Raw genomic sequence first — 12,326 nt, 5'->3', positions numbered from 1 at the left:
CTGGTCCACAGTTCCACGACCAGGACGAAAACCACACTGTTCCTCCTGAATCCGAGGTTCGACTATCCGGCGTAGCCTCCTCTCCAGTACACCTGAATAGACCTTACCGGGAAGGCTGAGGAGTGTGATCCCACGATAGTTAGAACACACCCTCCGGTTCCCCTTCTTAAAGAGAGGAACCACCACCCCGGTCTGCCAATCCAGTGGTACCGCCCCCGATGTCCACGCGATGCTGCAGAGTCTTGTCAACCAAGACAGCCCCACAGCATCCAGAGCCTTAAGGAACTCCGGGCGGATCTCATCCACCCCCGGGGCCTTGCCACCGAGGAGCTTTTTAACTACCTCAGCAACCTCAGCCCCAGAAATAGGAGAGCCCACCACAGACTCCCCAGGCACTGCTTCCTCATAGGAAGACGTGTTGGTGGGATTGAGGAGGTCTTCGAAGTATTCCCTCCACCGATCCACAACATCCGCAGTCGAGGTCAGCAGAACACCATCCTCGCCATACACGGTGTTGATAGTGCACTGCTTCCCCTTCCTGAGGCGGCGGATGGTGGTCCAGAATTGCTTCGAAGCCGTCCGGCTTCGACGTTGAAAACTCGTCTCCACAAATTCAGATCTTGATCATAATCGGTGGAAATGATGACGATGACACCCTGGAGTGCGAGACGGATCGGTACCTGTTCCTATCCATTCGTAGTGGGCGGAGCCTAGCGGTGAAAACTGCCCGACGCCGTCACCAATCTAACTGTCATTTCTGCACTTCAGCTTATCAGAAACGAATACTAAACGGATGGGAGATGATACAGTGCAAAAAAATATATATTTTAAAATGTTATAAATATTATTATATTATAATATTTATTTTATTTTATTTTTTCTTACATATAATTATTGAATATAATTAAAATCAAGAGTGCGTTTCAGTGTTATTACTTGATTGGGCCTGTCGGAGGCAGATATTTACATATATCCGAATTTAAGTTGCACTTCTTCCATTTCTTTGTCATATTTGAAAACAGCTGGTGTTTTCCATTTCTTCTCTTGATGCTCTGTCAGCAAGTATACTATGTGTGATAACCTTGAGTTCTTTGGAATGTGTTTAGACTAGCATTTTGTTTTGTCTACAGAGATGGGACGAGAGAGAGGGTGGTGGGATCGGGAAGACAGACCATTTTTGGGAGGCGCAAGAGAATGTTCTATGGTTAGACTGGTCTCAATCAATGTATATTGGCAAAGCTTTTGAGAATATACAACAAAATACCTATTCTGTCTCTGGTGGTTTTTCAACTCAGCTTTAAGTGTCGGAAAGAACTTGGGAGCGAATTGTGACTTGAATTCCCTGGGAGGAACAACTGGTCCAAAACGCAACAATTTGGGGGCTCGTCCGGGACCTTCTTCTCTCCTTCTTCACCAGGGCCGGCCCGTGGCATAGGCCATATAGGCAAATGCTAAGGGCGCCGTCCATCAGGGGGCCCCACCCAAGTGCCACAAATGTTGGAGAGAAAAAAAAAAAAAAAGAGAAAAAAAGGTGGTACCGGTACTATTATTTCTAAATACAAAAAATAATCCCACGTTAATTAAAATGCAAAGTAAAGCCTATTTAATAGAAATATTATTTGTTACAACATTACGCCCCCCGCACGGTGCGCCCCCTCCCTTCCCGTATCATGACTCTTTTTGGACGTCACCACATCAAAAAATCAACACAAGATGTCAAAACGGCCAAAACTGTCAGGTGCCCAGGGAAGTAAAAAGAGAAAAGAAGAGGAGGAGAAACGAGAAAAGACAGAGGTAGCAGGTAGGTAACGTTAGCCTACATGAAATTATTTGTCTGTTACAGAATGTGATAGTAACCTGGCTTTTTAGCATTAAGCTAATGTTACAAGAGTCGGCAATTGCTAATCAATAAATAGCTAGTTCTGTTTTAACGTCGGGTTAATATTGTGGAGGGGGCTAAATTGTTATGGAAAATAATAATGTAACGTTAGGTAATTACAGTACTCCCACCTTACATTCCTCTGGGACATTTGTATTAGATCTTTTAAGCAGGTGTTTTTTGTTTACATTGTTATTGCCTTCTGGTTAGCTAATGTTTGCCCTGCAGGTAATAGTCACTTTTCCACCCCTTTATATATTAGGTATAGTTGTAAGTAAAAAAAAAAGGTCAAAGACAAAGCTATTCGGTTTCTTGGGAGTATATACACTTCACTGCCGATGTGGGGGGGGGGGCGCCACCTAAAATCTTGCCTAGGGCGCCAGATTGGTTAGGGCCGGGCCTGTTCTTCACTGACGAGTAAGCAAATAGTCGGGTGTGGCTCGCCCTGGGGGTTTGGTCTCCCCTAAAAGAGTTCTGGGTTCAAGTCCCTTTGTATGATTGGCTCCCATATAGGCCCCAGCCCCTCCTGTAGTGGAAAAGTTGGGCCAAAAAAGGTTAAGAACCCTGGCTATAAAGCACGCGGAAGCCTGGACATAATATGCATCAATAAAGTACTTTATCATGTCAATTTTGACAGAAAAATTGCATGTCTTTTAAATTAGGGAATGGTCCGGCCATGCAAAAGACAGGATTTTAACACAAGGGTGTCCAAAGTGCGGCCACCCTAAAAAACAACAAGAGTAAGAATGTAATAAAAAAAATAAAAAAAAAAGCAAAAATGTGTGCTCTGATGTGAAAAAAGCTGACGATTTTTCCACAGTTGGCCATTTTAAAATGGTTTTATTTTGTTATTAAAGAAAGGAGATAAGGAAGGGACTGGAGAAGTACTGCAAGTGTCGTTGTAGTGCAGTACTGTGATTCCACCAGAGGCGGCAGTATTGAGGGCTGCTCGCTTTGCTGTCAAAACAAATTTCCTTGCCGCCTTCAGTGACCGTCGAAGGAAATAGCCATGTTCTGATCGATCAGGCATGACTACGGAAAACACTTTCTGATTCCCTTCCAGTGTGATATTATACTTTGTACTAAAATTATTTTTTTTTAGCAAGTCTTTATCTTGCTCATTTGTTTTTATTTTACAACGCTTTCCACCAAGTCCGTCGGTCCCTGAAGGCAGCGCGGAGCGCGGCATCCTTGAGCGCATGCGCAGTACCGCTCAACTAAATCAGCTGACTTGTGCGGGATGCTCGGTTGAGTCGAAGGACCTTCTGGATGCAAACACGCTAAGTTGCTGCTTGCCGTCTATATTCAACATGCCTGAACAACTGCGACCATCCCACTGACTCACGCCGACAGACGCAAACGTCGAAGCCCGTGTCAACATTTCGGTAAGGACGGGGACACCGCGAATACGCCTGTCGTGACACCGCTACATGCTAGCGCTATGCTAACTAACTTGTCTTTTATCCACGCATTTATGTGCGTGTCCACCACCTTTTTGGGGGCATTTGCACGTCGAGTCTGATTCATCGCCATTTGTGTTGTTTTTTTTTTGTGTTCGGCGTACAATTCGGAGGAGGGCGTTCTGTAGTGGCGGCGTGTGATGATCACGTGACAGTGTGTGACGTCATCATGCATAAGACATGTTCTAAGGCAGCGTTTCTCAAAGTGTGGGGCGCGCCCCACTGGTGGGGAATAGAGACATGACAGGTGGGGCGCGAGGAACGGGAGGAAATTTCACTTAAAATTTTTTTTTTTAAATTATTATATTCTTAGATTTTTTTTTTTACTATGCTTTCATTTTCTGAAATTTTGTGATTCTGTCTATGAAATCCGCTATATAAATAAATGGAAATTACCGGTACTTATTTTTACTGTAGGCTTTATATTTCTCGGTAGGAGCGAAAGTTTGACAGACATAGCAACAGTAACTAATGGGGGCGGGGCTAAGCGGAACAAACTTTCGCGCGGATGGGTAGCAGGCTAATGTGTGGACCACAATTACACAAATATATACATTTGTGACTCGCACCTCAAAGGTCGTCGAGCCAGAGCCAGTGCCTGCAGAGAAACAAAAATCTGACGGGCACACACTGTGTCATTCACCAGGAAGTATAAGTTATAACACATTTTTGATTTATTATTGAACTTGATGCAAGTTATAACACTTTTTTTGATTTATCATTGAACTTGATGCAAGTTATAACACTTTTTTGATTTATTATTGAACTTGATGCAAGTTATAACACTTTTGTTTTATTTATTATTGAACTTGATGCAAGTTATTTGATTTATTATTGAACTTGATGCAAGTTATAACACTTTTTTAAAATTTATTATTGAACTTGATGCAAGTTATAACACTTTTGTTTTATTTATTATTGAACTTGATGCAAGTTATAACACTTTTTTTGATTTATCATTGAACTTGATGCAAGTTATTTGATTTATTATTGAACTTGATGCAAGTTATAACACTTATTTGATTTATTATTGAACTTGATGCAAGTTATAACACTTTTTTTGATTTATTATTGAACTTGATGCAAGTTATAACACTTTTTTTGATTTATTATTGAACTTGATGCAAGTTATAATACTTTTATTTGATTTATTATTGACCTTGATGCAAGTTATAACATTTTTTTTATTATTATTGAACTTGATGCAAGTTATTTGATTTATTATTGAACTTGATGCAAGTTATAACACTTTTATTTGATTTATTATTGAACTTGATGCAAGTTATAACACTTTTTTTGATTTATTATTGAACTTGATGCAAGTTATAACACTTTTTTTGATTTATTATTGAACTTGATGCAAGTTATAACACTTTTGTTTTATTTATTATTGAACTTGATGGAAGTTATTTTATTTATTATTGAACTTGATGCAAGTTATACCACAGCTGCACAGTTATTGTATTTATTATTGAACTTAATGTTATTTTATGTTATTGAGTTTGAATGTATACAACTTGATGTTCAATAAATTTGAAAATGTTAAAGCTTGGCATTAGCGCTCTGTTGGGGCGATGGGGGCAGGTGGGGCTTGAAAACTCCCCCTTGTCCAAAGTGGGGGATGACAAAAAAAGTTTGAGAACCACTGTTCTAAGGGCACGCAGCATGTAGCGCTACTGCCTACTGGCGCTGACGAGACGCGGGGCCGCCATCTTGGAGTGGTGATCCGCTCCACTCAGTGCAATTCATTTGGCTGGAGCAATGACATTTAATTAATCTTACCTCTCTGAATACCACTGATTTTCACCCGCTTTTTTGTCATACGTGTAGCTATGATAAAGGACACATGTTTTATTATTCATAGTTTGCTTAACAGTAATAGAATATTCCTATAGGGCAGGGCCGACATCCGGGCAACTGAGCTACATACGGGTTCTTCGAGCCATAGCAACCTGACTGGCGTTGAAAACAAACCGTCGCCATTACTCTTTAACCTGTCGACCTGCGCTGATTAAACCCGTCATTCTGCCTCCAAAATGCCAAAAAACTGTGTTGTTTTTGGTTGTGCAAACCACAACTGGAAACAGGGAAAACAAAGGTCGTATTTTGTTCTGCCAAAGCGTGCTAAAAGCCCCACAGAGACGAGACAAATGGCTCGCAGCTTTACACCGGGAAAACGAGGACGGTTCTCACTGGAGTCCCCCAAAATCCCGGGTCGTGTGTTCGGATCACTTCGTTTCTGGTAACTATAAGGAACAAAAATCCACCTTCTTAACCACAACTTGGCTATACCGTCCATGCTAATGTTGAACCCGTTGAATTTTTACTGAATAACGTTCGACAGCTGAAGTTGTTGTTGTTGCACAACAATAACATACGGTATAGAGGCTATTTTCAGTAATTCAGCAAATAATAAATCATAATACTGAACTGAATTTGAATGAGCTCTCTACAGATATAATAAATATACAGATACTGGTAGCCACCGTGTCATCCTTATTATCATTTATCAACATACCTTGGGTGATTTAACCATTTTTATGTGATTTATTCGTTATATAACAACCGAAGCCAACAACCGACCTGGTGCGCTTGTGAGGTAGACATAAAGATTTCCAAATTCCATGTCCGGCCATTGTGTAGGATTATCAGTCCACGCATCTGCTGGAAGGCGGTAAGGGCAGTCGTTTAATCCAACTACAGAACATTTTAACTCGTATCTTAACCTAGTCTCACTGGAAAGACTATTTACATAATCATACGCCATTTAGAACAGTTTAAAATGCCGTGAAACCTCCTTAAATGCCTTTTCTGTCAATGCTGTGTTCGCTGTGAGCTGGTTTGTTTTCAACGAATTCAATATGGCGACCGCGTTGCTAGGGGATTGGCAGGCGGAAGTGACGTAGGTTGGATAAAAGCGTCTGCCAAATACTTCAACATATATAAACACCTGAAAGTCTTTATATCAGCTAAAACCACCAATCTGTTTCACTGGATTCAGAATAAAACCAAATTATTCTGTTTTACCCAACAATGTTAGTATTTGAATATTGTTACTTGAAGACTTATTCCTGGTTACAATTATACTGTTAAGAAAGTATTGTCTTACACTTTGCCTAAAATGAGAATGCATCATAATCAGGGGCGGCTGGTGAATTTTGTTTTAGGTGGGGCTGAAAGTTTGTAAAGCAAACCCCTGTAGGGGGGTCATCCTCCCCCAGAAGATTTCTCTGTGATTTTCACATACAAATGAAGCATTCTGGTAGTGATGGGTTGATGAGGCGTCATGTAGCGTTTCGACACATTGCAAAACTGTATTGATACTGTGTCGATACTGTGTGACTAAATACTGACATCTGCTGGACATTAAAAATCCCTACAGGCAACCTATGGACCGACTCAACTGACACTGATTTGATGCCCTAGTACAGGGGTCACCAACCTTTTTGAAACCAAAAACTACTTCTTGGGTACTGATTAATGCGAAGGGCTACCAGTTTGATACACACTTAAATAAATAAATATATTGTCATTTGTAAGTTACACGTAAGTGTGATTTAAACAAGAATAGCTAAATAAATGAATGTGTATATATATAAAAAAAATGGGTATTTCTGTCTGTCATTCCGTCGTACATTTTTCTTCCCTTTTACGGAAGGTTTTTTGTAGAGAATAAATGATGAAAAAAACACTTAATTGAACGATTTAAAAGAGGAGAAAACAAGAAAAAATTTAAAATAAAATTTAGAAACATAGTTTATCTTCAATTTCGACTCTTTATAATTCAAAATTCAACCGACAAAAAGAAGAGAAAAACTAGCTTATTTGAATCTTTTTGAAAAAATAAAAAAAAGAATTTATGGAACATCATTAGTCATTTTTCCTGATTAAGATACATTTTAGAATTTTGATGACATGTTTTAAATTGGTTAAAATCCAATCTGCACTTTGTTAGAATATTTAACAAATTGGACCAAGCTATATTTCTAACAAAGACAAATCAGTATTTCTTCTAGATTTTCCAGAACAAAAATTTTAAAAGAAATTCAAAATACTTTGAAATAAGTTTTAAATTTGATTCTACAGATTTTCTAGATTTGCCAGAATAATTTTTTTGAATTTTAATGATAGTAAGTTTGAAGAAATATTTCACAAATATTCTTCGTCGAAAAAACAGAAGCTAAAATATTTATTATTCTTTACAATAAAAAATTTTTTTTTTTACTTGAACATTGATTTAAATTGTCAGGAAAGAAGAGGAAGAAATTTAAAAGGTAAAAAGGTATATTTGTTTAAAAATCCTAAAATCATTTTTAAGGTTGTATTTTTTCTCTAAAATTGTATTTCTAAAAGTAATAAGAAGCAAAGTAGAAAATAAATGAATTTATTTAAACAAGTGAAGACCCATCCATCCATCCATTTTCTACCGCTTATTCCAAGTGAAGACCAAGTCTTTCAAATATTTTCTTGGATTTTCAAATTCTATTTGAGTTTTGTCTCTTTTAGAATTAAAAATGTCGAGCAAAGCGAGACCAGCTTGCTAGAAAATAAATACAATTTAAAAAATAGAGTCAGCTCACTGGTAAGTGCTGCTCTTTGAGCTATTTTTAGAACAGGCCAGCGGGCGACTGATCTGGTCCTTACGGGCTACCTGGTGACCGCGTTGGTGACCCCTGCCCTAGTATATACAATAATATAAATATTTCATTTAGGATTATTTCATATCTTCATTTAAATAAAAATATATTTGTATCTTTTTTAGATACAGTCAATAAATAATGTGAACATGTATCATAACATGGAAATCGAAGAGAAGGTGTTGTGGATGATTGTGGACTGGGAATTTGTTTAATATTTTTTTTTTTTACACATTTTTATAAAAAAAAACAAAAAAAAAACAGTTTTTCCGACGTATTACATTTTAGACGCTTTCTCTTCTTAGTTATTATTTCTCGGGCTGTAGAAAAGAGCCGCTCACAGGGCACAGAGGAGGCGACACAGTTGGCGTATCGGTCACGTGACCAAAACAGCTCATGATGGGTCACGTGACTTTCTAAAAGCGGTACATGCACCGACACAAATGTTTGCCTCGGCATTTTGTTGGTGTGACACAGAACGGAGATGTTGACATGCGGAGTTTCAAGCACTCTTCATGTGACTTTTCAAATGATGCTACATATTAGCAGTAATGCTACTTTTTGTAGAAACGCTTTCGTCCCACACTTGACAGTTGTCTGTTCGACATCTTCCCACTTGAAGCCAAACCACCGCCAGACAAAGGACCCCCTGCTGTTTTTCTTGGGAATTAATTATTCCTTCATTTGTTACCAGATTCGCACCTTCTTTCTCTCGTATTACCACTCGCATCACAGCTAACGTTAGCCATGCTGCTACCTCTCTGCTCAAGGAGGGCGTATACGTATGTGACGTATGACGTGACAGTATGTGACGTATGAAAGAAGGTGCGCTTGCTGTCTGTGAGAAGGAGAGACAGGAAAGAGTGAGAAGAGCCTGTAGTTTAATGCCCGCAGCTAAAAGCAACTGCGTGAGAACGCATACTCCGATATCACCATATAGTCATTTTCTATATCGCACAGAGACAAACCCGCGATATATCGATATATCGCCAAGCCCTAATATGCACACACTCTTTTCACAAAATACAACCAATAGTACGTTATTGTTAAATCTTACTTGTGAAAAGTAATCCCCCGATTCCTATTTTCAACAGTCCGCTCATTTGAGCAGGAACTGGAAAAATTCCCGGTTTCCCCGGAATTCCTGGAAATCCTTAATGCCATTTCTCAATTAAAAATGTTATTACTTCAACATTTCACGACCGATTTGAAAAAATTCCAACACCAACCATTTCAACGCATTCGAGTCTTTTAACATTTTCCAAAAAATTCCCGCTTTTCTCGAAATCCCCAAATTCCCATGAAATTCTAATTGAAAAGAATGGGACATATTTTTTAAAGTTCCACAATTCCCACATTTTTCATCCGATTCAAACCGTTCCAACTCCAAAATATTCAGCCTGTTCAAAAGCGTGTGCTCTCCTTCAACAATTTAAAAAAAATTCCCGGATTCCGAAGAATTCCCAGTGTTCAGGGACATTTTCCCCTTTCAAAATGAATTGGCCATTTTTCAAACTTCCACCAATTGCCACATTTTTCAACCTATTCCAACCATTCCACCTTCAACACATTCCACTCATCAAACTAAACACTTTCCCAAGTTCCAGACCAAATTCAGTTTTTCCTGGAAATTCAAACTCTTCAACATTCAAGCCATTACATTCTGTCAGCATTTCACTTCAACTTCAGCATTGGCGCATTCACACGCAATTCCTTCACGAATTGCCTCTTCTAGTTATTGATATTTTAATGACCTATGGAAAATAAGGAGCATGAGAAAAATATATTTTATTTTAAATTTCCTCTGATTATAATCCCTCAGCTATCAAGGCAGTACGGAAATGGCAACACAAGCATGGAAAATAATGTCAACAAAATAGTAAAATCCATCCATCCATCCATTTTCTACCGCTTGTTCCCTTCGGGGTCGCTGGAGCCTATTTTAGCTACAATCGGGCGGAAGGCGGGGTACACCCTGGACAAGTCGCCACCTCATCGCAGGGCCAACACAGTAAAATCCCATTGAACAATTAATTAATCATGAATATGTAAAAAAAAAAGCTTCATAAAGTGTAAGAAAATAGTGCAAAGTGTGAACATAGAAACACCTGAGAACTATTTTCTGCAGGTTTCGTGCCAGGAAGTTAGAGCTGTGCTCTAAAGGGTGAGCGCGGCTAAGGTGGTGTGGTCTTTGCTGTTTTGGTGTGGACGAGCGCCTTGCTTCATTTACAGACCACATTGGTCCCTTTAAAAAAAATCAAACAACCTGTCTGGTCAACCATCTTCCGTCTGACCCGCAGAGCGCTCGTCCTGCTTTACCAAGCCTCCTGCCAGCAGCCATGACGGAATTCTGGTTGATCTCCGCCCCGGGCGAGAAGACGTGTCAGCAGACGTGGGACAAGCTGATGGTGGCCACCACGCGCACCAACAACCTTTCCTCCAACAACAAGTTTAACATCCCTGACCTGAAGGTGACGCAGCAGCATCCCAAAATCATCACGGTTGTCATGGCGCTATTGTTAAATGTTCCAAAAGTATTAATACTGACATATTTTAACCAAGTTTTATTCAACAAACACATTCAAATACTTTTGGCAAGTTGTAGTCCCAAGTGTCCCAATACTTTTGTCCAGTTTTCGGCCTAAGTGTCCCAATACTTTTGTCCAGTTTTAGTCCCAAGTGTCCCAATACTTTTGGCAAGTTGTAGTCCTAAGTGTCCCAATACTTTTGTCAAGTTGTAGTCCCAAGTGTCCCAATACTTTTGTCCAGTTTTCGGCCTAAGTGTCCCAATACTTTTGTCCGGTGGTAGTCATAAGTGTCCCAATACTTTTGTCCAGTTTTAGTCCCAAGTGTCCCAATACTTTTGTCCAGTTTTCGGCCTAAGTGTCCCAATACTTTTGTCCGGTGGTAGTCCTAAGTGTCCCAATACTTTTGTCCGGTGGTAGTCCTAAGTGTCCCAATACTTTTGTCCAGTTTTAGTCCCAAGTGTCCCAATACTTTTGGCAAGTTGTAGTCCTAAGTGTCCCAATACGTTTGTCCGGTGGTAGTCATAAGTGTCCCAATACTTTTGTCCAGTTTTAGTCCCAAGTGTCCCAATACTTTTGGCAAGTTGTAGTCCTAAGTGTCCCAATACTTTTGTCAAGTTTTAGTCCCAAGTGTCCCAATACTTTTGACAAGTTGTAGTCCCAAGTGTCCCAATACTTTTGTCCAGTTTTCGGCCTAAGTGTCCCAATACTTTTGTCCAGTTTTCGGCCTAAGTGTCCCAATACTTTTGTCCGGTTTTAGTCCCAAGTGTCCCAATACTTTTGACAAGTTGTAATCCTAAGTGTCCCAATACTTTTGTCAAGTTGTAGTCCCAAGTGTCCCAATACATTTGGCAAGTTGTAGTCCTAAGTGTCCCAATACTTTTGTCAAGTTTTAGTCCCAAGTGTCCCAATACTTTTGGCAAGTTGTAGTCCCAAGTGTCCCAATACTTTTGTCCAGTTTTCGGCCTAAGTGTCCCAATACTTTTGTCCGGTGGTAGTCCTAAGTGTCCCAATACTTTTGTCCGGTGGTAGTCCTAAGTGTCCCAATACTTTTGTCAAGTTGTAGTCCCAAGTGTCCCAATACTTTTGTCCAGTTTTCGGCCTATGTGTCCCAATACTTTTGTCCAGTTTTCGGCCTAAGTGTCCCAATACTTTTGTCCGGTGGTAGTCCTAAGTGTCCCAATACTTTTGTCCAGTTTTAGTCCCAAGTGTCCCAATACTTTTGGCAAGTTGTAGTCCTAAGTGTCCCAATACTTTTGTCCAGTTTTAGTCCCAAGTGTCCCAATACTTTTGGCAAGTTGTAGTCATAAGTGTCCCAATACTTTTGTCCGATGGTAGTCCTAAGTGTCCCAATACTTTTGTCCAGTTTTAGTCCCAAGTGTCCCAATACTTTTGTCAAGTTGTAGTCCTAAGTGTCCCAATACTTTTGGCAAGTTGTAGTCCCAAGTGTCCCAATACTTTTGTCCAGTTTTCGGCCTAAGTGTCCCAATACTTTTGTCCAGTTTTCGGCCTAAGTGTCCCAATACTTTTGTCCAGTTTTCGGCCTAAGTGTCCCAATACTTTTGTCCGGTGGTAGTCCTAAGTGTCCCAATACTTTTGTCCGGTGGTAGTCCTAAGTGTCCCAATACTTTTGTCCTGTTTTAGTCCCAAGTGTCCCAATACTTTTGGCAAGTTGTAGTCCTAAGTGTCCCAATACTTTTGGCAAGTTGTAGTCCCAAGTGTCCCAATACTTTTGTCCAGTTTTCGGCCTAAGTGTCCCAATACTTTTGTCCGGTGGTAGTCCTAAGTGTCCCAATACTTTTGGCAAGTTGTAGTCCTAAGTGTC

General features: G+C 39.8%; 1 protein-coding gene across 2 annotated transcripts in view; it reads left to right on the top strand.

The window, feature by feature from the left end:
• Positions 1–3,096: 3,096 nt before the first annotated feature.
• LOC133577155 (V-type proton ATPase subunit C 1-A) overlaps positions 3,097–12,326 on the top strand; it is a 47,315-nt gene continuing 38,085 nt past the window's right edge. For both annotated transcript variants that reach the window (XM_072912592.1, XM_072912591.1), the window contains exons 1-2: positions 3,097–3,264; positions 10,277–10,447. In XM_072912592.1, coding sequence (XP_072768693.1) covers positions 10,316–10,447 — 132 coding nt within the window. In that variant the 5' untranslated portion in view covers positions 3,097–3,264; positions 10,277–10,315. The remainder of the gene's footprint in view (positions 3,265–10,276; positions 10,448–12,326) is intronic.

The sequence above is a fragment of the Nerophis lumbriciformis genome, linkage group LG37, assembly GCF_033978685.3.
Source record: "Nerophis lumbriciformis linkage group LG37, RoL_Nlum_v2.1, whole genome shotgun sequence".
In the NCBI taxonomy this organism is placed as follows: domain Eukaryota; kingdom Metazoa; phylum Chordata; class Actinopteri; order Syngnathiformes; family Syngnathidae; genus Nerophis; species Nerophis lumbriciformis.
The sequence above is the reverse complement of the archived record's forward strand: the minus strand, read 5'-3'. Positions and strand labels throughout refer to the sequence as shown.